The following is a 27,380-nucleotide window of genomic DNA, read 5'->3' as shown; positions in this document are numbered from 1 at the left end:
ATCCTGTCCTGGGTGCCCACAACTAGACTTCTGTGTTAAGATGTTGTGGAAGACATTATCTGTGGTGTAGGAAGATGCAATCACTAGTCTAGTCAGCTTTGTTAGATGTTAAAGTGCTATACTTCCTCTTGCCCTTCGCTCTTTCCAACATGCTGCAACAAACTCCACTGCCTACGTCTTTGAAACTAGATTAGGGATAGGAGAGGTATGAACTTGTCCTTTCCTCAGGCAGCTAAATGTCTTGGGTTGGCACTGCCTGCTAGCTGCAAAAAAAGCCCTCCTCTCCCTGCCTTGCTTTTGTATCACTGTACCTGACAAAAAGATCTTGAAAGCTTACACATGTTTTTGTGCCTTTCTGGTTGGCCTTATAAAAGTACTGTCCACGTTCAGACTCTAGAATCTCTGATCAATGAAGTTCAATAAAGATGACAGGCTCTGTAGGAAAGCAACATCACTTTGAAGCACAAAGACCACAGTTCTGTTTATGTTCCAAGGACTCACAAGATGCACCATAGAAGTATTAAACAAATGTAAGACAATACATTTGGTTGGACAGTGTCATCGAAGCTACCAATATGAATTTGACCTGTGACAAAGAGTCACAGGACTTAATGACTAAATAACAACAAAGACAATACAACTCTCATGCATGGCCTGAAAGTACTCAACATTCTTAAACAGAAGCTTCCCAAACATTTGGCTTTTTCTCTAAATCTCTGAAAGAAGAGGCAGTTTAACAATTAAGTTCTCATTTTGACCATGAACTGAATTAAGAGGATTCTGTAACATGGCAGAAAATATATTTCCTTGCCAAAGGCTGGATTCTTTTTTGCAAAACAAAACAGACCTCACTGAGTGGCAATTCAGCAGCAATTTCCTGTGAAGATAACACAGGAAAGGAACAAAGCATCTGCTCCATTCTGCTCAAACATTCACATTATAATTCTAAGTGCTCCAACTGCTGAAATTAAAAAAATCAAACTATTTCAATTGAAGAGCCAGAGTATAATTTTTTATATAGCCACACATACAGGCCAGTATTTCAACACTTGCTTAGATTTTGTTGATGTGCCCTCTGGTAATCCCTATCCACAAGGGCAACTTGTCTATTAGTCATCACTTTTCTTGTCAATTCAATACTGCTGGTATTATTTATTTATTTATTTATTTATTTATTTATTTATCTATTTATCTATCTATCTATCTATCTATCTATCTATCTATCTATCTATCTATCTATCTATCTATCTATCTATCTAATCTATCTATCTATCTATCTATCTATCTATCTATCTTATATGCCACCCACTCTACCCAAAGGTCTCTGGGCGGCTTACAACAATTAAAATTCAATTAAAATACAATAAAAGATAAAATGTCAGATATCAGTCAGATATCAGAAGAGTGTTAAAAATCAGCACTTTGATTCACATATCTGGTGATTCAACCAATTCAAAATCCTGTCTCAGACAGCAGCAAGCAAAACAGTTTCTTAGTAATTGCAGATGGGAAGACCATTTTATCACTGATACATATCAACAGTGTGTTTCATCTTTGTTTTTAAAAAACGCAAAACTCAAACTTACCAGACAATCATGTGGCAGATACTGTTCTCACTATACATGGTTTTTAAAGAGACCTTCCAGTTATCTGTCTTACTAATGATATCACAAAACAAATCATATGCAGAAAATCTCACATGGACACACTAGGGGCTCAAATGATATTACCCCTAACTTCATAAGAGAGACTGAAAAAAGAACAGCATTTGTGAACCAAAGTCTCCCATCTTATGCATCCTTTCTTAAGAATAAGCTTCATTGAATTTTGGGATCTTCAAAGTAAAAATGCATTGACTCATGAGAATATCAGGAACACATTACAGTCAGAAAAGAACCTGACATGCATACAAAGCATTCAAATGTTAAACAAGAAAGAGAGGAAACTGGCCTACAGCTTCAATTGTACATTCACATTTGACACTGACTTAATCCATCACATTTAGTAAGCTCAGTTAATTGCCTTACAAAGTCTTTTGAATACCACAATTCATTAGTCTCCCCCCACACACAGATGGTATACAGCCAAAAGATGTGGAAATCTGATCTATAGACAGATTGATTACAAACAGAGCTTTGGGAAAGTTACTTGTTTGGACTTCAACCCTCCAGAACACATGTTAGCTTGTAGACTCTGGGACTTATAATAAATAAAGTAACTTTCTGAAGGAAAAAATATTGTGGGTCCTTATTAAAAGAAAGGTCATGCCATTTATTCTGACTGCTGGTTTGGAAAGACAGTTCAAAGCTGAACTGAACTCAAAACTCAGACACAAACCAATTCAAAGTTTATTGTCAAGTCCATATACCTAACAGAAGAAAAATACAAACCACTAAATTTTGAATATATCCAGAGTGATCAGCAATAGCCATTATCTCTCAGTGCAACTAAATGCCAGACAGACATCTTCCAGACAGAAAGTTTATTGCTTGAACATGTAGCTTAAAAAGGTGTCTACATTGTAATCTCTTTTAAAACAGAATGAACAGGTGGAAAGTTGTTCTCCTACTGTTCCTGTAAGTTTAGTATCTCTGATCAAAAAGTATTTTCCTAAATTGGCCTTCTAATACCTAAAATCTGGTATGACAAGAGTAAATGCTCTTTATGACTAACACAGGTTGCTAACAGATTACAGCAACAAAGAACACAAAGTTTTACTACTGTATTTTGCTGCTAGTTTAAAAGATAGATACTGTAGTGGCCTAAAGAAGGGCAACAGACTTAAAGAAGTTGCATATAGCAAGTTCTCTGTCACTCATCTCTGAAGACAAAAATCTGTCAAATTTATTTACCTTCTCAACCCTCAAAATTGCTTCTACAAGGAAAGACAATTTGGAAGAACCAAGTGGTACAAACTTCTACCAACTATTTACTGAAGAACCTGCTAGACACATTAGTTTAAATGTTGCCCTTATTTAGGCATAAAGGGCACATTATTCCTTTTCTGATTCATGAGCAACCACATGAAGAAATCAAGACATTGGTCATTATTATTAAAGCATTAACTGTTCACAGACAGCATACTGAAGGAACATTATTTCCCAAATGCATCTTTTGGTAGAAATACACTGCTCCAGGATAATGGATGGCCCTATTCAACATGCAGTCTCAAACAGCAAAATTCTAGAATTCAGTATTCAACTTCTGAAAGAAACCATCAATAAATTCCAAAACATCCTCTGTCAATTCTTCAGATAGTATGGGATGATGGCTCCACACCTGAATCTACCCCCAATGCCAGCCTTTCTGTTGATTCATGGAAAACAGGAAAAGGTCTGCAATCCGGAAATCACTCAGGTGGAATTCCTATCCTGCAGAAAATTCCTTACAAGACATTTATTTACAGTAATTTCCATGCTCCTCTTCTAACCCTGTGGGAACCCAAAGCAGCTTACAAAAAACGTTTAAAAGCCACAAATAATAAGATGAAAGCAACAACATTTTGAAACAAATGACAGCAACCATGTCAGCTCACAGTCTTACTGGAATTTAGAAAACAAGAATAATCTCATTTATCTTAACTACCCGCATAGTCTTCAATACTGTGATTAATATTTTTTTATCCGACAGGATTATCTATTGCAATATTTTTATGTTACCCCTGAACTTTATTTTCATAAAAAGATAGATAAAAAAAAATCTGTAATGAAAATCTGCCTACAAAACTGAGGTGTCTTCCTTGTCAGCAACAACTCTTTAGGGTTTTTTCAAGACAAAGTTCCCAGACCTTCTGCTTTTAGAGAAACACCTAAGACTTTTGTATAAGCAAACATGCTTAGGACTGGGTGGTAAGATCTGTGCCTGCCATAGTTATTTGCAAGAAATAACAAAGAAGCAAATTCCGCTCCTGCTGTTCAAGCCCAGCTCTCCATTAACAAGGGGGAAGGGGGGGACCGTTTTGAAACACCATGAACTCTCAGTTCCACATGCCAGACATATAAAACACCTTGATTTAACATTTGCTCTTCTACTGCAAGATTAACTTAAAAAGTCAGTTGATTACAACTATTGTACAAAGTGTTTTTGAGGGACAGAGAGCAGAACAGTCCTCACGTCTACCTTGATCTTTTCACTGCCATGTCACCTTCGAATTTTAACAACATACATACAGAATGCAGTCTTCATCCAAATCCTTTATGGAAGTGAGGTGAGAATAAAAGGAGAGTGCTGCCATGGGCTGGCTGAAACTGGCTGAAGCAAGAGCCAAGAAACTTGTCCAAGCTGCAAACAGCTAGGGACGTTGCAAGGTGACAGCAACCGAAAGAGAGGCCGAAGGTATGTTTACAAGACCACATACTTTGGAACACAATCACTCATCTGAAATGACACAAGTGCCATTGAGTGAAGCCACACACCTCAGGCTGCATTTACTATATACATACAGATAACTGCCAGTAAATCACACCGAAGCAGAACTCACATGTGAAGCACACCCTGAAATGTAACAGCATGACTACAATCCTGAAACACACTTTTTAAGGTGCAACACCCTTTGAGCTCTCTGGGGTCTGTGCTGGAGTAAACCCCTTTAGGACCAGGTTGCCAGCATACAGTTCTACATAGTGCTTTCTTTAGCAGAAAAGTCTGACTAAACTGAATGAATCATGGTTTCTGGGTAACCTTGCACAGGGTCAGGTTGCGAAGACCATCGTGGCTAACCCTTAACCCCACATATTTGGTAGCATGAACCACTGAACTCCCAGAAGGTCTTACTTCTGAGTAGACAAGGGTAGGGCTGAGCTGCCATAAAAGAAAGATCTAGACTGCCTGGAGGTTTGGTGGATTGCTCAATCTCTCTCTCTTTTTTCCCCAAAAGATGTAATTATTGTAATTATTATCTCTAACAGACAAAGCAACGACTCTCTCACGTTAAACTCTCTGGAAGGCATGCCTTCCCCATCACCCCAGGGAAACCCCAAGACAGGGGTTTTGACAAAACTTGTGGGGTGACGCGGGGCGGAAATGTCAGGGATGGCACCACTCCGTGGATGTTAAAACCCCGTCCCCTCATCCCTCAGGGATTCACCCCCGGTCCTTCTGCATGTAGGGAAAAGATGCCAGTTTTGGACACTCAAGAGTCCAGGGGGAGAAAGGACACAACACTCCCCCCCCCCAAGTCTTCACCTCCCCAGCCCTAAAGGGGTGAGAGAGGGGCCATAGGGTGTCCAGACCCCTAACGACACCTCCGCGGACCTTTCCAAGCGCTCACCCTTGACTTTGCCGAAGGTGCCTACGCCCAGGGTGTCCCCCAAGATGTAGTGCCCGATCTTCACCCGCCCGTGCTCATGTTTCTGTTTATCCGCCGCCGCCATCTTGCGCCAAGTGCCGAGCCTGCGCACAAGGGAGCGAGGAAAGCGGCGGCGGCGGCTCTCCTCCCGCCCTTGCCCGGGGCCTGAGGCGAAAGCCCGAGCGGTGGAGGCGGGGATGGGCGAAGCGGGAGCGGGGTGTGTGTGTGTGTGTGTGTACGACCCCAGAAGGGGGGAAAAACAGGCCCGCCTGGAGCGAACCTGCCTCCTGATTGCTGTTGCAACGGGACTGCTCGGGTTTTACTTTTTTTTTTTCCTCTCGGAGGCAGACGGGAGAGAAGGAGGGATTCCTCACCCCCCTTTTTAGAGCTGAAGGATATTGACTATAAGTAGAGATCAGAAAGATATTTATTTTAATTTACTTCTTCCTGCATGCGTACATCCACATGTTCTTCCTCGCCTTTATTATGGAAAGGCCTGTGGCCAAAGCGGGGCAGTGCGTGCATCCTGAATGTCTGAAGAGCAGGATTCCGAACAGCACGTTTTCCAAGGAACCCGTGGCTTCCTAGCAGCCAGGGTGCAGTTATCGTCATTGCTCCGATGGGCAAGTAATCAGGTGCATTGCCAACAGATCGAGAAACGGATACGGAAAGATTCTATAAGATCCACCTATCGATTAGTGCTGACATTGTATTTTTATAAATATTTGCTACTTTCAAAGGGCAAAAGCAAAGAATGCTTCCCTTCTTATTTAAGATTGATGGGGGAATGGCATAAAACCTGAAAAAGATGGCCTTTAAAAGTAATATTTGAAAATAATTACAGTAGATATTCTTTGGTGCACTTAAGCAACATAGGGGTTAATTATTACACCAAAAGATATGACCTAACTAACACATTACTTGTTACTAGGTAACTGGTATTGTAACTAGTTATTTCCAAACTAGTGATTTTTCAAGTGATGAAAAATGCCTCATCATTTAAAAAATTCAACAATGAAATTGAAAAATTTCTACCCAATGCCTGCCAGGGCTGCAAAATTTATGCACACTTAGTTGGCAAAATCTTTTAAAATGTTTGAAAGAAGGTCAGCCTTCTTTATGGTCCACTTCTCACTTCCATACATCACTACAGGAAAAACCATAGCTTTGAATATGCAGACTTTTGTTGGCAAGGTGATGTCTCTGCTTTTTAAGATGCTGTCTAGGTTTGTCATTGCTTTCCTCCCAAGAAGCAGGCATCTTTTAATTTTGTGGCTGCTGTCACCATCTGCAGTGATCAGGGAGCCCAAGAAAGTAAAATCTGTTACTGCCTCCATTAAGAGGTTCTTTAATTCCTCCTCACTTTCTGCCATCAGAGTGGTATTATCTGCATATCTGACGCTGTTGATATTTCTTCCGGCAGTCTTAATTCCGGCTTGGGATTCATCCAGTCCTGCCTTTCGCATGATGTATTCTGCATATAAATTAAATAAGCAGGGAGACAATATACAGCCTTGTCATACTCCTTTCCCAATTTTGAACCAATCAATTGTTCCATAAACAGTTCTGACTGTTGCTTCCTGTCCCACATATAGATCAAACAAATACCATACAAAAATCATAAGCAACACCAAAACACATTCAAAGCAGTAAATTAGTCCAGACATGGTACTGGATTGGAGAAGATTTGGGGACTGAAGTAGTATAAGGCAGAGAATGTCCTGATTGGGCAAAAACTAGAATGACAAATCATAGCATAATTAGAGTGGCCCTTTAGTCTAACTGATGGGGGAGGGAAATGCTGGGAAGGAATTAATAGACCAGGGTCAAAAGTGGGTATGCTTTTTGCACTATAACAAAACTCATGGAGTTTAGATTTAACTTTAACTGGCCTCTAGGATTGCTAGAAACAAGGACAGCCATACAAGGCAATGAACTATGAATCTATTTTAAAAAATACAACTCCCTTTTAAGGGAAATATACCTCTATCCAGTGCAAAGCCAACAGCTTCCTTTGCAAGGAGCAATCTTAGGTAGTTTTCTGCATTGTCAAAGGCGAAGGTTATTTTAGAGGGTGGATTGGATAATGCAAGTTAATGGAAATCAATCTGGATGAACCCACAAAGATTAAAGTCCCAGTCTGTCAAGTCACCTCTGATGTATGCTCACCCCATGAAATAGCCATTGCCAAAATGTTCTGACCTCAACTGCCTTCCTTGTCTCTTGCAAACTCAAGGCTGTGGTTTCCTTTAGGGAATCAATCCATTTCATGTTTGGTCTTCCTCTCTTTTCTTACTGCTTTCAACCCTTCCTAGCATTATTATCATTTACAGAGAATCTTGCCTTCTCATGATGTCCCTGAAATAGGACAGCCTCAGTTTCAACATTTTTGCCTCCAGAGATAGTTCAGGCTATATTAATTTAGGATTCACTTGTTTGTCTTTCTCACAACCCAGGCATCTGCAAAGCTCTCCTCCAGCACCACATTTCGAATGAATGAGTTTTCTTTCCTGGCCAGCTTTATGTGATTATAAATAGTACAAGAGTGTGGACAATCTTGGTCTTCAGGGCACATCCTCACACTTGATTATTTTTTCTAGTTCTTTTATTGCTGCCCTTCCAGTTCTTCGCCTTCTTCTGATTTCCTGGCTGTAGTCTCCATGTACGAGAGAGAATCCCAGTCTAGGTGGCATGATATCATCTTCTTCCACTGCAGAAAGTCCAAGTACTGGAACAGCAAAAGAAGACACCCACATTTTACAAAATGCAGATGTTATCTTGTTAGCCAGAAAGCACATTTCAGAATCCATTTTCTGGTGATGTCATTATTACACCACCTAAGACCAGGTTATGAAACCCATGTCTGAATAACTCTGCCATTCTTCAATTTCTTTCTTTCTTTGATACCACTGGCAAAGAGATTCCAACAGGGAAAGAGCTGCAAATGAAGAAGGAAGCCTGCCTGACTCACCACACTTTTTCCAGCACATGCCTGCAATTTCAGAATGGGCACAAATTGTATTCTGTGCCTAGTTACTCAGAAGTAAGTCCTTATGAATTAAACAAGATATGCTGGCAGGGTGTGGTTAAGATTATAGCATTCCCCAGGCACCATATGGGATCCAGAAATAACATTTTGAGGGTGTGACTACATTGGAAAGCCAAAGCAGAGCAATTGGCTTGGCTGTGATTTGTTTCCCCTGTACTACATTTGAAATCTCAGTCAGTGCTTACACGGGTTGCAGATTGATTCTGGTGTTCACCATTCAAACTGGATGCAATGTGATTTGCATTTCAGCCCACAGCCCCCCCATTTCCTCCTCCTTTCCTCCCTCTTGTACCACCTTTGCCAATCCTTCCTTCCTCTGATCCTAACCTTGTCAACCTGATAGTTTAAAAAACAGAAGATCCCTATGGTGGGGATGAGACCGAGGATGAGATGGTTGGACAGTGTCTGCGAAGCAACCAACATGAATTTGACACAACTCCGGGAGGCAGTGGAAGATAGGAGGGCCTGGCGTGCTCTGGTCCATGGGGTCACGAAGTCGGACACGACTAAACACACACACATGGTGGGGGGGAGCTGTGTTTGGAGCAAAACCAACTGAACCAATTAAAACCAACCTTTGCATTATGTGATCAGTAAAAAAAATACTTCACCTGTTTTATAAAGCAGAGCAAATCTGCAGTATTTGACCATGTACTGTAGTCATAGCCTGAAAGGTACTACAGTATTCAGTGGGTAGATGCTGTTGTTTGGCTTTCCTTGGATCCTTTATTTTAATCCAGTTGCTTTCATCCACTCATGCCCAAATCCGACTAGCACCTGTTCAATGGCATTCACTTGCATACAGTTCCTTACTAAGGAATTATACTTGTTGGCAGTTGTCACAACTAACTAGCAGCAACATTCCCTCATTAAGATGATCAATGAAGGCCCTTGGAACTACAGAAAAAAATTCAAACGTACAAACCTGACACATATTGGCTGTGGCTGAAATCTTGCTGCATGTCCGTAATGTAAAGGCATGGAAGTGATAGGAAAAGACTCATGGGGAGAGGTAGCACACATCCATCCCAAATAATCATTTGTGCAACCACAATGTGAACAGCAAACCCACACAAACAAGTGTGCAAATATGTTGTGAATGGTGTGACTGTTGTACAACCACAATGCCAGCTGTGCAACTGTGGCATGAACCATGCAACTGATTACCCACTGCTGGCTGACTGGGCATAAGGAATGGAAGATTTCCACAGGCCTATCTTTACACCACTTGAACAGGATTTCAACCATCAAGTCAGACTACTGACATTTGTAGGCTCATTGCCTCTATCCAGCCTAGCGCTTAACAATGTCTTAAAACAAAAATCTTCTCCAGCATTGCTAACTGGACCTTAACAGCGAATATCAGTAACTGGGCCTGAAACCTTCTGTATGAGCACATGGGCAACTATCTTACAGCAGGCCAGGCCATTACTGTATCTTGACCATGTTGTCTTCTCTGGCCAGTCCTGACTCCCTAGTTTCAGGTAGTGTCCTAGGCTTCAGAACTAGGGATTCAACCTGAAGCCTTCAGTATGCAGCCTTGCATTTTGCAAGGCAGGTATTTAGTGCTCAGCTGGGGGCTTTCCCCCTCAACAGTGAAATCAACCTTAACTTTTGTATGTCTGGTCAACAACACAGTATCCAAGGCAATAAAAGGAGGGCAAAGAAAAAGAACCCAGATTACACACTTCACAGAGCAGCTGTGACCAATAAACCATAGCAAATTAAAGTGTGTATGTATATTCTGCTGCCATTCTGTCTACTCAAGCTGTGCTTCAATGACCAGAGAGCACCAGGAGACTGTGCTTTGAGGACACTGGTGAAAAGAATAGTTTTGCATATTCATTATCTGGTACAAGGGGAGAATACACAACCCAGTACCTTTTGCTCCTGTTGCTTTTAAGGTTTTTAACCCAGACTTGCTGAAAGTGCAAAATCCCAGTTATGCTGAAAGCAAAGTCTGCTCACACTTGCAGTGAACATTAACCACAGGGGTGACTTAAATTTGTAAACACCAGGAAATATTGAAGTACTGTTAATTGTATTTCATGTCAACTACAGGAATACTATGAATCTGTTTAACAAACTTGAGTAATCCCAAATTTATTGTTTTATTACAGTGATGTTTTCCCTCCAATAAGCTCTCAAGGTAGTGTAAATGGCACTCCTCTTCCATTATAAATATATCTCAACAAAGTAATTTGGTATTAGCTACAAATGCCTTTTTTCTTTTTTGCTCCAACACTAAGTGACCTCTTTCTGGCTGTTGCTATGGTCAAATGTGTATTCACAGCAGTGAGTCTGTTAAGCAATGTTTGTAAAGGTCTTGTCATTTCGCTCTTCAGCCACATATCAGATTTTTGTCAGAACATGGAACAGACTGGTAATAGAATGTATTTTGCTTTGTATTAAGCACTAAAGGCCCATCTGGCATCTCTGAAAAGACCTGAGTGATCTCAATGCCATTGTCATGCAATCTTGCATTTTGCAATTATTCCTATTTCAAAAACTTGCTTGGACATCCTTTCTTACTTCAACATTTCTAACCACAGTCCTTTCCCCCAATACAGTGGACCCTTGACTTACAGACGGCTTGACTTACAGACTTCTCTGGCCGCAAAATTTAGGTTTGACTTGCAGACTGAGATTTGACTTACAGACCAGAAAAAAACCAAAATGGAACAAAAACGGCCTGTTACGGGATTAATCGGTTTTCAATGCACTGTAGGTCAATGGAGACTTGACTTACAGACTTTTTGACTTGAGAACTGCCTTCCAATACAGATTAAGTTCTCAAGTCAAGACCCCACTGTATTGCTTTGTAAATAAGTGAATCCACATACTGTTGTACAAGTCTGAGATCAGCATACGTCACCTAACAGTCAATTTTTATGATCCCCAATTCTCTTCAATGGCCCCATGAGCAGTAAGTGGACTGGCTGGTTCTGGGGGGCGGGTCCAAAGGGCCTGGCCACTTGTGGTGGGAATGTTTGTATTTATCTTCGCCAAGAGAAGAATACAAATAACGCATCTCTAACTCAATGTATCTTATGCCATGACTTGAGATTAATTTATAATGCAACATCAGAAATAGTCAACCCCACCCACCATACCTAATACAGGTCAACAACAAAATAAAGTATAGCAGTGTTACCTATATACATTCTTCCATTCAACAGCAATAAAAATGAAACAAATTCTATAGCCCCCCCCCCCCCAAAAAAAAAAAAAAAAACCTACTACTTAAGGGTACCGCAGAACCTTAGTACAGTATTTACTAAGTACTTATTTGGCATCTGCAGCTGAGCTTTAATTGAACCTATACATTAGGAAAGCTGCAATGCTAGGCAGTATGGCAGCACTCCAAAGTATTCATGGAACCACATTTTGGTACTAAACCAGGACTGCTTCAGTAAAAATGTGTTGCTGATAATTGCCTTGATGGTATTATTACATATGTGAATGCATAAACTTAGAGATGAACACCCTGTGGAAGGAAAAACCCTTTATTTTTTTGACTGAGTCTGTCATGATCTTTAATTCTGATTTAACTGGACCGAGGCGTGTCCAACTGTACCACACTTCCCAAGGGAAGCTTTATCTAACAAGTTACATTTTAAGAGATGTGGCTTTGTTTTTCAAGTTTTATAGATTTCCCCAAATTTCAGCTCAAGCTTTTCCTCAGGAACAGTCTGAATAATCAAACTTGGGATAAAGGATTCAATTATGTCGAACACCAGACAATGAATCATATATAAAGATGACAAATTTTCTCCATGGTTCAGGCCGTTTATTTTCAACAGGTATTTGAGTCCTTAAGATGAACTGGAAGCTGCAACTGCAGCTCTCTTGGGCTTTGGTGCTGTTCCCTCACGGAATCCATTCCTGTATATTTAAGACAAAGAAAAGTCAGAATTCTCTGCAAGTGAAGACTGCAATTTACTTAACTGAAGTATTGCCAGCTTATCTCAGTAATAACACTAAATCACTGATAAACTCAGATGTTCAGACTTTTTTTGAGGAACATCACTGATAAGCTGATACAATCCACACAACTTTTTGCTTTACCCACACTACATTATCTTAACTGTATCTCAAATACTACCCACTTTAAGGTACTATTTTATAAACAATTGCAAATAACATCTGTCTTTCCACCTCCCCATGTACTCAGAGTACCATTTAATCTTGCGCTGATAAAGCAAGACACTCCATAGTTAGATGTAATTTTCCCAAATTATAAACGTGGCTTACTCGATCATTTTACATTTTCTTACCATGGCAGTATGGGAAGCAATACATCAATGAAAAGCAAAAATTTATATATAACCAAATACATCATAATCATGGTGTGGAAAAGAGGATCATTGGATTACTTCTGTGAGCTGTTGTAATTACTTTGATCATTAAGGATATCATGAACATGATTAGTCAGGAACTGGTTGAGCATTTAAAATTTAGCTGAAATGGGTTGATCCAAACACTCAGAAGGAATTAGCACAAAACCCACTTTGTTTCTCAGGCAACTAGTGGAATATTTCTCATATCTAAAGTTAACTGGCCGTGTACTACTGCCATTGGCAAGGAATGTGAAAAACCATCTTGCCAACGGAGAGATTCTCAGTGGCACTGACTACCTCTGCAAGGTAAGGCATCTCAAGGGTGCTCCAATACCCTTGGAGTGAGATGCCAGACTGGAAGAGGGTATTCAATCCACAGTCTGTTCAAAATACTGTCTAGAACCCCTGCTTCTGTGTGCAACTAGTGTCTTTTACCCTTTGTGAAGTTACACATACAAACAGCAACTGTAAAAGGATGATCAGTCATAAAGATACCAACAGCCTATTTAATGCTACCAGATTTATTAGTCTACACAGCAACCCATTCAATGTTATGATATTTATTAGTCTGTTGGCTCATTTCTCCGTTTTGCACATTGTCCAGAAATGCACAAAGGGCGGTCTCAAAATGCGGACAAACTCTCCTAAACAAATAAACTGAAATGATCCTGTGGTGAGGAAACATACGTATAGATGAATGTCTTGTTTAATAAGACAGAGTAGACCATTGGTCTAGATGGGCGGGGCACAAATCAAATAAATAAATGAATAACCAAGAACAAATTAAATGAATTTATCTCTATTTTTGGTGTATAACCACATTTGCTCATATTTTATTTATAGATATAGATATATAAATCCATATACTGTATATAGATATAATGTAAATAGATAGATATAGAGATAGCTATAGCTATACAGAGATATATAGATATAGATATATAGATAGTCTATTTTGAAAAAACAGAAGTGACAGTACAACAGTAAAAGTCAACTTCTTACTGGCACAGAAAACATATTGTAACAACAGTATCAATATACTAATACAGACATCAATGTATGTTTCCAATGCATTCGAGCTGACTCTTTTTATAACATTAAAATTATACTACTGTACCTGAATCTACGGTAGACCTTTTTCAGATACCTCATACGGCCAGTCCCAGTAGTATTGCGCCTCTTAGCCTTAGCACTCCAGTTATCTAGAACAGAAATGAAGAATTCTATAAGGCCATTCGCCAAAGTTGATAGCATAGAATCTACATTCATTTTATTTATTAGATTTGTATCCTGCCTTTCTTTGGAAGATATAGAATAGTAGATGCTCCCTCCTCATGTTGCCCATGTTTATCACCACGGCACAGGTTGACTAAGAAATAGTGCCTAACTCAAGATCACTGCAGCAAGTTATGTCTGTGAATATGAACCTGTATCTGTTCAGCTCTAACCAATACACCACATCAATATGTTTAGAAGGCCAATGGGGCAAATATTAACAGCAAGCTCAGTATAAAAATAAGTGATGTGCATTCTTTTAGAGTGGCAACCCTCACTACTGCTCCTTTGAAACTCTGTGTAGATAAGGTCAAGTCCCTACTTCTCTGAAAATACTCATTTTGAGACAATGGAAATGTCAGTGAATTGAGGATTACTAGAGGTGGATGTATAGTGAAAAATACATATCATGGTAAATAGCAAGCAAGAGGACACATGAAGATCCCACAATATTTTCTCAGCAGTGACTCCAATTCTGATTTAAATGTTCATTTAAATCAAATCCACCCTACTACAAAATAATACACACCTTTCCCTATAAAATAATAGTCCATTAATTTTCTCTAACAGGTCTTCACTCTGTATTCCCCCTTCTAAATAAAGCACCATGCATCCTGAAAGCAATAAAATATAACAAGACTGGGCAACTATGCATCAAAATACCCCTTTACTTTGGGATATTCTACTTACACTTTCTCTTGCGCTTAGCAGGATATCCACATTTTCCACAGGTGGACTTCTGGAGATGGTAAGCCTTAGACCCGCATCGACGGCACAAAGTGTGCGTCTTATTGCGACGCTTGCCGAAGGATGATGTTCCCTTAGTCTGAAATGTATTTAGAGAACAGATGATGCAACTACTGCCATTACTTTAGTTTTATATTACCACTTACTAGATCCACACAGTTTTTAATCTTACACACTCTGATGAAGCACCACAAGTAACTGTGGACTTTTAGACAAAATGTATACTGTGCACAATGTCCTTGTTGTGATTCTCAAGGGGAAAAAAGCTTGTTGGCTTAATATATGCATGCATAAGTGATAGGAGTCAAAGACACTTTGCTTACCAGCAGCTACAGGATTTGAGTCAATAAGAAAGTTTTAACATCAAACTGGTGCAGTACAGTGATCAAGAGACATATCCAAAGTTTTATTTTAATTTTCACACTGGCACACTTTACTTACCACCATTTTCTTGGCTTTGGTAACTGCAAAATGGACAATGCCACCCAATGTCACAAGGCCTATTATAAGGATTACTGGAAAGCATATGATGGCAAGAATCCAGTTCAACAATTATTCCAGTGTAAACCCATCAGCACAAATTTAAGTGGCAAGCTGGTAGTTAAGAAGTTGATATTTGCATTTCTTGCTGTGCACGAAATTGCATGACAGGAAAGACAACTCTAGTACAGTATTCTTAATTAGCAGCAATTTCCTACTGAAATTTGTCAATGGATTTAATGCCACTGGGCATAAATAACAGAATTATGACCATGGAGTTTTTTTTTTAAATTCCCTTAAAATACACTTTATAAATGTTTTAAGATACTTCATACATCATTTATCTAACACAGCATGTCAATTACGAAGCTGTTTTCTTGTTCCACAGAATGCCTGAGGTTACAATAACATAACAGTGTGTCTGTGGGAATCCTCACTTTATTTGCAACTAGAAATTTTAGTTTTAAAATTTCTGGAAATTTTGAAGCAATATAAAATGGCTTTGGAAAAAAACCCAGAAAAAATGGGAGGGGGACCACAACGTCCCCAGTTTTTTTCCAAAGCCATTTTATAGGGCTTCAACATTTTCAGAAATGTATACAAGTCTAGCTTGGACTTTATCTTGTCTAGAGATGGGAAGGCCTGGAAAAAAACTGGAAAAATTGGGGAAAACCTATTTTTCCCGAAAGCCATTTTATATGGATTCAAAATTTCCAGAAATGTTACAGCTCTAGTCTCACCATTAAAGAAAAGATCTCTCTTAATATGCTTCCTTTTTCATTATTTCAAGCAGCAAGCAAATGTATTAGTGGACTGGTGTAGTGGCCCTGTGAAGACTTTTTAACAGAGGTGTCGCATAAAATTATACTTTTTATGATGGAACTAGATAAAAGTAATCCACAACCATGATGGAAAAATGAAATGTCACTAAAGTAAATAGAATAAATTACATAGAATCAATGCCTCTGAATATTACATGGTAGGAAGCAACAGGTGAGCACTGTGCCTGGTTGAACACTATGGGCAACTGGATGGAGAATTCAGCTCTTTCACCTAAGCCAGCATGGCTTTTTTTATGTTTACAACTAGCAATGCCACTTCTACCAATTTAAACAGCAGAATCTGTGAATGCAAACCATTACCCTTTGTGCTCTAACAACTTCTGTGTTGTAACAGATACACTGATATAAACTTAAGAAATATAATTTTATATGTTTTCTTGGAACAAGTGGTATCGCAATGAGGCTTACTGCTAAGTAAAGTATGTAAAGCATTTTTTTCAATATTCAAACATTTCATTGAAACTGTTATTCATTTTAAATTGCAGACTATATTTACCATAACCGACTAAGGTAAATTTACAGATTAAAGAGAAACCACCCGGATTACCGAAAAAACCCACTAATGTACCTATAGAGATTTAAAAGATCCATTTAGACAGGGACGTTTCATTCTGAGTGTGCCATTTTATACCTATTTCCAAACACCAACAACATGCGGGGTTATTCTCAAACTAGGAGCCACAGGATAACCTTCCTCCACTTCCTATCTCCAGATGTTTTGAACGGCACAACTAGCATAATCTATGGTCACAACTAAAAATTGTGTGGATCTAGTAAGTGGTAATATAAAACTAAAGCATTGCAATCAGAAATACAAGAAGACAGTGCTTTGGGAAAGTGACATATAATATCGAGGCATCTTGCAGAGATCCGCAGTCTATGGGATCTTTAAGAGAGTGCTAGAAATGTGGCAACGGGCACACAAGACAAGACAATGTCCGAACAATAAGGTGTGAGGATGCACATGCCTATCTGGACCTCCTGTGCTGTAAGAAGAAATCTATTCGATCAGACCAAAGCGGAATCTAGCCCTGCTTTCCACTCAGGCCGGATCAAAAGCAGCACACAAGCATCGCCCCACAGCAATTCGACTTTCAAAGCGTGCTCCCCACCCTTGCGTTAAGCGCCAAATCGCATCTACACACTGAAGGGCTATTTGTAACGCAATTGAGAAGGTAAAGACCACCGAAAAGCAGGACACCTTTGAACCGAGCGCCTCTTAACGCACAAGAAAAAGCTAAACCCTCTTTCTCCTTAACCAGAGGGATGGGGACCCGCACCCGTCGCCGCTCAGAGGCTTCTCCCAGCCCACGCCGGCCTCCCACGACACTCCAGCCCGACAGGCCCCTTAGGCCGACCTGCTGGCCGCGACGTGGGACTCAAGGCTCTCTTTCACGCCCAGTCGGTTCTACTAACAGGCCGGCAGCGAAATATACGAGCCTTCCTCCCCACGAGGCTCTAAGCAAGATTCTCCCCCGGCGCTCCCGGCAAAAGAACTTCGGATGGCGGGCGATGGACACGGATTCCCCACCGGCCCCCCCAACGTATACTCACCATCTTCCCTCAGCCGCGAGACGGAAAGAGAGGTTGCTCCTCCCCGGCTTCCGCTAAATGCTCCCGACGCTTCCGGCAAAGGGAGTGTAACCACTGAAGGGCTCCGGCTGCGTAACGCTGAGAAGGACGTACACGGAAGAAGAAAAGTACCGCACAAGAAAGGAGGCCGCGGCACGCAGGAAGTGACGTCACGCTTTTGGCGGCAGGGTGAGGGTGGGTCTCAAACAAAGATGCATGCCAAGACTAAAATAAACAGAATAGAATGGGCTTGATACTGTGGGGATTTTATGCTTTTTTGCGTGTGCTCTGTAAGAGGTTTTTTTCAGTAAATGTTTGTCACCCATATGAGTCGTTCTCAATGCCTGTACACTGGGAAAAGTTCTAAAGATAATTAGAAGGTAGTAGAAAAAGAGGAAGAGTTGACGTGATATGGATTGACTTAAAAATTGTACTCTGGTTTGTAAGACCTTTGGAGGCCTGTTGATGACAAGACCGGTGGGGTGGTGGTGGATGGGGACAAAGCCGTGTAGTTGTTAAAAATAAAAATGCAAGAGTAGGTGATACCTTTATTAAATCACTAAAAAAATCAATCAAGCTTTTGTAGTTCATTCAATTTCTTCAGTCCATGCACTGAGATGTTGTGGATAGTGCAGAGAAATGATAGATGAGTGTCCCAGAGCCAGTTCTGCTTCTTGGAGGTAAATTAGCAAAAATGCAGACAATGGTGGAGGTGTGGTTATCAGACTACACCCCAGGTATCTGTTGGTTGGATGTTACCTCAGCTCTTCAAAGAATCCCAGGATTCAAAATTGCTTTTTGAAAGTAATTCTTAAGGTTATCATGCATTGGAAGCACATAGCAATGACAGAAAATGATTATCAGCTTTCTTTCTTTTCTTCTCTTTCTTTCACCCCACTTTTTTCTTTATAAAGGACCTAAGGCAGCTTACATCATTGAAAGGCAATATTTAAAGATAAAAGTTGTAAGTATGCAAATATTAAAAAAATGAAACAAATAGCACTCTTAAAAACGATAGACAAAAGCATAACCAAAAACACATTCAAAGCAGTAAGTATAATACTCCCATTTAGAAACTCCACTCAGTGGTAGCCAGTCACTGAGGGAAAGTTTGCCTGAAGAGAAAGGTCTTTGCCTGCTTGTGGGAAGACAGGAAAGATGGGGTCAACCTGGTCTCTTGTGGCAGGAAGTTCTACAGCAGCAATAGAGAAGGCCCTCTCCCGCGTCCCCATCAAACACACCCCTGAAGATGGTGGGACTGGAAAAAAAGACTTCTGGTGATCTTAACGCCTAAGCCAGCTCATAATGAGAGACACAGTCTTTGAGATAGCTTAGAGTCTTAGACCAAACCCATTTAAGGCTTTATAGGTTAGAACCAGTCCTTTGAAATGTGCCCGGAAATGGAGTGGTAGCCAGTGCAGCTGCTGTAACAAGGAGTTTATGTGATCCCTGTGATGAGGCCCCAGTCAGCAATCTGGCTTCCATGTTTTAAACCCACTGAAGTTTCTGGACACTTTCCAAAGGCAGTCTCATGTAGAGCGTATTACAGTAACCCAGCCAGAATATAACTAAGGCATATGTTACTGTGTCCAGATCAGATCTCTCCAGGAATGCAGCTGGCACACTAGTTTTAATTGTGCAAATGCACTCCTGGCCACCGCTGAAACCTGGGCATCCAGGCTCAGATGAATCCAGGAGCACCCCCAAGATGTGCACCTGTGTTTTCAGAGGAAGTGCAACCTCACCCAGCACAGGCTGCATCCTTATTCCTTGATCTGCCTTTTGTCTGACCAGGAATACTTCCATCTTGTCTGTATTAAGTTTCAGTTTATTCACCCTCATCCAGTCCATTATGATACCTGACACAGATCTAGAACTGAAACAGCTTCCTCGAATTTAGATGGAATTGAAAGTAACTCCTACAGCCAAAAAAAGAGAGCTAGTAGTCATATTTTAACTACAAATGATGTAAGAGAGTTGAGCCCCTTCACAATTTTGTTTTCATGATTTTATTTTTCTTGCAAGTTCCATTTCTGCTGTGCCTGTCTCCAAGGAACAGCCTCTGCAGTAACTTGGAGTGAGCAAGTCATAGAAGGCTAAGTAGGTGATTGTTAAGACTTAATGGAGGTTTAAAATCTGATTTTCCAATTCTTTAGCTGCTGCATTCCACACACTGCTTAGGTTACAGTTACGGGATTATCGTCATTTTAATCCAACTCATCTAGTGGACAATGAATGGGGGAAGGTTGTTGCTCAATGGAGAGTGCAGAATCTATTGCACTTGTAACACCTGTGGTATGTTTGTTTTCTTGTCAATGTGGTGCCTGGGTAGAAATGCTCTTAAGTGTTAGTTGATGGTCGGTCCTCTTGGAAGACAAGGTCTGGCAGCTGGAGGCCTGTGTTCTAATCTCTGCACTTTTAGGGAGCAGGCTGGGTAGGTGGGGCTCATCAGCCTTCAAAGGCAGCCCATCTAGGAGAAGGAAAACTCCGATTTCCAACTTCCACTGCCTTGTGGCTATATCCACTGATGGAAAAGGCTTCAGGAGTTAACCTCAAGGCAAAATCCAGAACCAGTGTCCTGGAGGCAGTTCATGTCATTCTGGCAACTCCTGTGACGTCACTGGAATCAGTTGAAGCAGGCCTTTGGAACTGTGACAGAAGGTATCTATCTCCGGACTAGATCAGATGGGAAGCTCTTTAATCTCTCTAGATTGAGAGTGAAGACCAAAGTCCAGCTGAAATGCATGCAGGACCCTCTTCACTGATGATGCAGCCATTGTGGCCCACTCTGCTGAACACTTGAGCCCATGAATCACTTTAGCAAGGCCTGCCAAGACTTTGGATTAACAATTAGCCTGAAGAAAACACAAGTCATGGGCCAGGGCATGGACTCAACTCCCTCTATTACCATCTCCACACAAGAAATGGAGGTTGTTCATGACTTTGTGTACCTTGGCTCAACAATCTCTGACACTCTCTTCCCTAGAAGTCGAGCTGGATAAACGCACTGGCAAAGCAGCTACCATGTTCTCTAGACTCACAAAGAGAATATGACTTAATAAGAAGATGACGGCATACCTGTATACCAAGATCCAGGTCTATAGAGCCTGTGTCCTGAGCACACTCCTGTACTGCGGTGAGTCCTGGACCCTTTGTGTGATACAAGGAGATCTGCAAGCAGGATCTGAAGGCCTTAGGAATGGACCTTAACAGATGGGAAAGCCTGAAATCTGAGCGTTCAGCCTGGAGGCAGGTGGTGTATCATGGCCTCTCGCAATTTGAAGAGACCCTTGTCCAGCAGGCCAAGGCCAAGAGGCAGTCCCAGAACCAGCAAAACCAGGTTGCTGGAAATGGGACAGATTGTATTTGTCTTCAGTGTGGAAGGGATTGTCACTTTTGAGTTGGCCTTCTCAGCCACGCTAGACGCTGTTCCAAAACCTCCATACAGAGCACGTTACCGTAGTCTCTCGAGACTGAAGGATGCCTAATCTAATCTGTTGCTCAATGTGGAATCTTAATCCTAAACCATTACATAGTTGTCTTCTATATAAGAAGAGTGATTTAGCCTCTTGATTATGTCAGTTGTGCTTTCTCACTTTTTCTACCTCCACAACATCCATTTTTAAATAGAGAGGCAAGAAGTGGATGAAGTATTCCAAATGTAGTTGCAGCATATCTTGGACTTTCAAACTGTGGTGATTAATGTATGACCTACATTACATTATATTACATTACATGGGGCTGCTTATAGTATGCATCTTTTCCTTCTTGGAAGAGACAACTTTAAAGATCTGACATAACAGTTAGCATGTGTATAGTGTTGATGTTGAAACTGCTTTGCGTACAGTATCATGTAATCCCTACAATTCTAAGCTAAAGTGATTATTATTAGCTCCATATTGCAGATAGGGAAACCAAAGTTGAAAGACAAAATGGCTTGACCAGGCCACACAGTGAGTTTATAGCAGTGGTGAAATTAAAACTAGAGACTTCTTCGTTCCTCAGTCCACCACCTTCACAGGTGCATCTGATGAGGACACAGGAGAGAGCCTTCTCTGTTGCTGCACTCAGGCTTTGGAACTCCCTCCCACAGGATGCCAAACTGGCCTCATCTTTGCTATCCTTCTGCAAGCAGGCAAAGACCTTTCTCTTCAGTCAAGCCTTCCCTCAGTAACCAGCTACCTGATTACTGTGATTTTTAGGTAGATTATTATGCATTACTGATTTTGACTGGATTTTTAGTACTACTTGTGTTTTCCATTTTTGTGTTTCCCATTTTTCAGAGTGACATTTTAAAAAATGTTGTATACTTATTGATCTTTGCCTTAATATTGCCTGTTAATGATATAAGATGCCTCCTTAGTCATTGTTTGTAGTTTTAAATATCCTCTTTTAATGATGTTAACCACTGTTGTATATTCATTGTTTGCCACTTTAAATATTGTCGTTCATTGTTGTAAGCCACCTTGGGTCCTTTTTCAAGGATAAAGATGGGGTAAAAATATTTTATATAACTGTGAATAAGAGAAGACTCTTTTTGTGAAATTGTGTTTGGAAGGTTCATTAATACTTGTCTAAGTAAGCAAATGGCCCCATAGAACTTAAAAGTGTTACATTAACTGTACCTGGAGGCCTACCAAAACTTGCTAAATATGTGGTCTTTGTTGCCTGCTTGGGACTGGTAAAACAGGAGGCTTGTCAATAACTTGTAACACTCCACCAGAATATACATTTGAGGTGTTCTACTGAATCTGAAAATTGTATTGCATTTGAAAGATTGCTCAGGCCTAATGAGGAAATCAAAGCTCTCCTTCAACACTCTGGCTTGTCACTAGAGGTCAGTGTATTTTCAGTTACTGTAATTGCTTGAATTACCCAGAGGAGGGAAAAAACGTGACTGATTATAGTGACTGTGATTTAAAAAGGGTCAGTAGGGGAAATTAAAATTGAAATCAAATCAAATTAAAGTGGAAGCTGAAGAGAAGCAGCTACATGCAATATTTCTTTAGAAGTACCAAGAAAGTTGAATGTTTGAAGAGGTAAACATTCTGAAGTGTTTCAAATATGCATTACAATGCCATAATCTCAACAGGATACAGGAAAATGGAATGCATATATTCTGCTTGTTTTTGTTGCTTAACTGGGTAACAAATATTCTAAAACCTTGTGCTTCATTGTCTTGTTCTATGAATCCTGGGAAATAAGTTTCTCATGCTTCACAATATGTGCACGTTCTTTATGTCACACTACAAAATAAATATATGGTACTCAAAAAGAGATATTGCATTCATTTTCAGGGAAAGAGGTAGAAGAGTAGGGAAAAATTAAATCATCAGAAATATTATTCTGTCTCTTATTAAATCACAGTACATCAATATATTGCTACCATCTTAAATTCATCAAAAGTGTGTCACTTTGCACAAGGGAACTGTACGTCTGTAATTAATCTGCAGGGTTTTTTGAGACTTTCTTATGCTGTCAGAAAGTCTCAAAGAGACTGGAGATGGAGGCTTCTCATGAAGAGATACTAAAGGGTAAGGAGATCTTGCAAGATGCTGGAGGACATGGTCCCTCCCCTAAGATTTTTCTGCTACCTTCAGGTCAAATGTAATTGAGAGTAGTTTACCATCACTGATGCTGAAGTAAGACAACATCACCATGAGAAAGAGTACAAAAATACTATCTTGTCCTTTGCCTTAAGCAAGAAAATAGACCAGCCGTGATGCCATCATGACAGCCAATGTAGTGTAGTGAATAAAGTGTCAAAGACTCAAAAGAACTGGATTAAAATTGTTACTCAACCTTGGAAAGTCACTGGGGATACAATATTGAAAACTTTACTAAGGTGATCATCCGTTTGTATTAACCTAATGTAGCATAATCAAGATTGCAGTACCAGCTAAACTGATCTCAGTTGCCTAGTTCCAAATGAATGAATAAAATTATTATTATTATTATGTGCCATCAGTTTGATTTTGACTTGTGACAACCTTTTCTAGCAATGGAATACAGTATTCAAAAGTGGTTTACATTTTCCCTTCCTTGGGGGCATCCTGGAAATGTGCAGCTTGCTCAAGGCTACGCAGGCTTACTCTTTTCCTGACACACAGAGTCGGGAATTGAACTCCCAACCTCTAACTCTGCAACCAGATCCCTAACTCACTGGATAATCCTTCTTTAAATGTCATGAAAGTTTTATTTTAATTTTATTGAAAATGACTTAATGAGATGGGTCCAGGCACAGAGCTAAAATCCAGGGTTAGTCCAAAGAAGAGCAGACCCATTAAAATCAATGAGGCTCATTCATCCGAAATTATGTAAATCCACGTTATTTTCTTAAGACTATTCAAATGGGGACCAAGATATTAGTCCATTCTGATGTCACTTCTTTCACACATGGACACAAAAAGCAGTCCCTGACATCATGTATCCACTGTAACTGTTCCCAATCCTCTAGAAAATTAGAACTACCTGTGACAAACCTACCGTCTAAAGAAATTGGTAGTTTAAAAAAAGGAAATACAAATGCCAACTATCCATGAATTTGGAACAGGTTTATGCCTACTGTGGAAATGGTTAGAATGTTATCTAAATATTTTGCATAAACTCAAAATGTGGCCTATTATGGATCTACATTTTGGATTTTCTTTTTCTTATATGCATGATGGAAAACATTCTCTGTATTATTCTAAATGTGGCATTCCAGCAGAGGCAGCTTGTGATCCAAATAAGAAGTGTGCGTTATCTTAAAATTCCCCCTCCCATTCAGACCACAGATGGTCTATGCATTTAATAAATTTTATTAAAGTTCAAATAGACCATTTGTTTTCCTTTGACTTCATGGAAGGTTTGTTATGTTCATAAAAGTCTGCGTCCACTGAGGCTTTCCGGAAGGAAGAATTTGAACTGCAAAAACATAGCTAAACCCTGTCCTTTGAGCCAATCCCCAAGCACATTGTATTAGTCTCTGAAGTGCGAGAAATACCTAAAGAGCTTTGGAGTTAATTACAGCTAATTGGAAAAAAAAGAGCAGATGACATTTGCTAACAGAACAAAGTCCAGAAGCTCTTGCTGAAAGCCAGTTCACAAGCTAAGAATGTAACAACCGGGCATTCTCTCTTCTTTCCAGCTGCTATTTGATCCTTGCCATCTGCAGAAAATAATAGAGGAAAAGAGTTCCCATCTGGGAACATAACAAGTAATGAACAAAGAGGGAAATTATTGCCCATTAGCAAGAAGGTTGGATCAAACAGTGGTTCCATGCCCTCTTAACTGCAGTCCTCAGAGGAACATCAAAGATACAATATTTGACTTAAGATATGATGATGTGATGATGCCAAAGTCCAAAATTGAAGAAAGAATCATTGTAGCCATTGTATATAAAGAGCCAAAAGTTAATAAGCAAATACAATGGAGTTGTTAGAAGAATATATATTGTCTGTTAGGCAGTGCCTTCCATTTTATCCTACCTCTTAGATGCTGGTCCTTTTGCACCATCTAGGACTTACCGTTTCTCACAGTGTCGCTAATGGAGTAAATCCCATGGCACTTTCTTCAAATTCCTTGCATTTTTTTTCTCTGCATGTAGGTTCTGTATTTTTTTAAAACAATCTATGATCTTGGAATTCATTCTGCTGGTGTAGATCACTGCAGACGTCCACTACAGACTAGTACAATCTGTAGCTAGGCTAAAGTTCACAGGACAGCTCCATTTATAACACACACCTTCCCCCCTCTGTCCCCCTCTTTCTTTTTTCTTCAGAGACTCCCTGCCTCCTCTGGGCCAGGTCTGTGGGCTGCTTGTGGACCAAATATAGACCCCAAAGGAAAAAAAACAGCTGAAAAATATACAACTGTGCCCTTTTTACCATAGTTGGGCTCTGCAGCACCTCAAGGTGCTCCATATCTCTGAAATGTTTTTAGAATTATCATTAGAGGTCACAAGGAGGCCTTTTCCAGTTCAAAATTTAAGAAATATATTAGCAGGATATTAGAACAGGAGCTGCAGATGGGGCAGCTTTTTCAGAATCAAATGTAATTTCTTCTTAGGAGGGGGAGGAACTGACCCACTCATAAAACAGGCCAAAGGTAAAGGTAAAGGTTCCCCTTGACATTTAGTCCAGTCATGTCCGACTCTAGGGCGCGGTGCTCATCCCCATTTCCAAGCTGTAGAGCCAGCGTTTGTCCATAGACAGTTTCTGTGGTCACATGGCCAGCGTGACTAGACACGGAACACTGTTACCTTCCCGCTATGGTGGTACCTATTAATCTACTCACATCTGCACGCTTTCGAACTGCTAGGTTGGCAGGAGCTGGGACAAGTGATGGGAGCTCACTCTGTTCCGTGGATTTGATCTTACGACTGCTGGTCTTCTGACCTTTCAGCACAGAGGCTTCTGTGGTTTAACCCGCAGTGCCACCATGTCCCTTTTAAAACAGACCAAAAGGGGAGCATAAATATAGTAGAATAGCATCACATACTTACAAAAGCATACTACAGTTGATTTTCAAGTAAAAAAAAAAAGAGGGAAAACATTTTTGATTTGGGGGGGCATGGGGGTATATGGGCACGGGGTGCTGTCCAAAGCCTGAAAGATGTGTGTGCAGCCTTTGGACTTTTAGAAGTTGTCTTTTCCTAAAGATACGTCACTTCTTCCCCATGTAAAAGATCATGCAAAACGTCTGCAACCCCATCTTTGTTAAACTTGGAAGCTACTTCCTATAAATATTAAATATTCATATTTGAATCCGCCTCTAAAACATTGGTACTGTACATTGTAAACCCAAACCCAAGTATCTGTCTTTCATGCAAGTTGACCTCGCTGCCCTATTGCTCCTGACAACATCCTTGATGCTTTGATGTTGAAGCTGAAGCTTCAAATTCTGGCCTCCCCATGGGATTTACCCCTCCTTTTTGTTAGGTTACATCAAGAATAAGGAACCAGCCCAGGAGCTGATTTCTAATTTGGGAAGAATTGCGTGGGTCAATTTCCAAAAATGAGCAGGAGTAAAAGCGTACAGTAGGGTCAAAGTAAAATGTCCAAGGCCACATGTAATTTTACTGATTTCGATAAGCTCTGCACTGGAGTTGGACAAATCGTCCAATCTGTTTTTTATTAGACACTTTCATTGCAACAGAGAAGTTCTGTGATCTCCTAAGTATTTCTTCAGAGTTGTATTCAGAGTTTAGAACTAGCTGGTTGGAAATAATTGGTTACTTGGAATTAATTCCTTATTTCCAGTTCCAGAGATACAGCACCCCTTATCAGTAGTACAAGCTGATAAGGGATGCTGTAACTTTCTTTACAGTTTAACTGCAACTCTTCAGTTACTTTTATAGTTACAGGGTATGACCTCACTGAATATTGGAGGAAGAACAGCACATGCTTCAAGTGCCAGCTTGTGATGTTCGTATCTCATACTCTGTTGCTGGTCATGCACTGAACCAGAGGGAGATGCATTTTGTACCACAGGCCGGCAACTTGTGTCATTCATATGTTTTTAAAAATAACTAAAAGTAACTAGTTACTTTTGAGAATTGGACAGAATCATTACTTTTTAAGATGTCACATTAATTTTAACAATAACTGGCTGAAATCCAGTAATACGTTGCAACTAGAGTAGGTCTGTCGAATCAATGGGAATTTAATGAGTCAGCTTCTCTATAAGTTGTATTAATTCACTGGACCTAATTCAGTTGCAACTAACTGCTGGACTTCAGTCATTAGGTTCTTTAAAATGTCGATGATTCCTTCTTTAAAAGGAACTTGACAAGCTCTGTCCCTTTT

The 27,380-nt window shown here is 40.2% G+C and overlaps 2 protein-coding genes and 1 non-coding gene across 6 annotated transcripts in view; all 3 read right to left on the bottom strand.

Moving 5' to 3' along the window:
* PRKAA1 (protein kinase AMP-activated catalytic subunit alpha 1) overlaps window positions 1-5,425 on the bottom strand; it is a 34,914-nt gene extending 29,489 nt beyond the window's left edge. Inside the window, exon 1 of one of the 4 annotated variants that reach the window (XM_020783635.3) lies at window positions 5,270-5,425. In XM_020783635.3, coding sequence (XP_020639294.1) covers window positions 5,270-5,372 — 103 coding nt within the window. In that variant the 5' untranslated portion in view covers window positions 5,373-5,425. Of the gene's footprint in view, window positions 1-4,119; window positions 4,368-5,253 lie in introns of those variants that run through there. The other 3 variants (XM_078384466.1, XM_078384463.1, XM_078384465.1) reach the window with 3 other exon arrangements.
* A 6,679-nt stretch (window positions 5,426-12,104) lies between these two features.
* RPL37 (ribosomal protein L37) lies at window positions 12,105-17,729 on the bottom strand. Its single transcript, XM_072992810.2, has 4 exons — window positions 17,575-17,729; window positions 14,642-14,777; window positions 13,794-13,878; window positions 12,105-12,221 (listed from the first exon to the last, which is right to left on the bottom strand). The coding sequence occupies exons 1-4, from the start codon at window positions 17,575-17,577 to the stop codon at window positions 12,152-12,154; spliced, it is 294 nt and encodes a 97-aa protein (XP_072848911.1). The 5' UTR covers window positions 17,578-17,729; the 3' UTR covers window positions 12,105-12,151.
* On the bottom strand, window positions 12,297-12,375 carry LOC140705295 (small nucleolar RNA SNORD72). Its single transcript, XR_012084723.2, has one exon. It is a non-coding gene; the product is annotated as a small nucleolar RNA SNORD72 (small nucleolar RNA).
* Window positions 17,730-27,380: the final 9,651 nt, after the last annotated feature.

This window comes from Pogona vitticeps, chromosome 2 (assembly GCF_051106095.1).
Source record: "Pogona vitticeps strain Pit_001003342236 chromosome 2, PviZW2.1, whole genome shotgun sequence".
NCBI lineage: Eukaryota > Metazoa > Chordata > Lepidosauria > Squamata > Agamidae > Pogona > Pogona vitticeps.
Note: the sequence above shows the minus strand (reverse complement) of the source record. Positions and strands in the feature narration are given on the sequence as shown.

Bases quoted from the DNA above. Each gene is read 5' to 3' on its own strand.
- RPL37 (XM_072992810.2), bottom strand. The intron at 13,879-14,641 runs GTAAGTAGAATA...TTTCTGTTCTAG, and splicing joins TGCTAAGCGCAAGAGAAAGT to ATAACTGGAGTGCTAAGGCT. The intron at 12,222-13,793 runs GTACAGTAGTAT...TTAAATATACAG, and splicing joins AAGGTCTACCGTAGATTCAG to GAATGGATTCCGTGAGGGAA.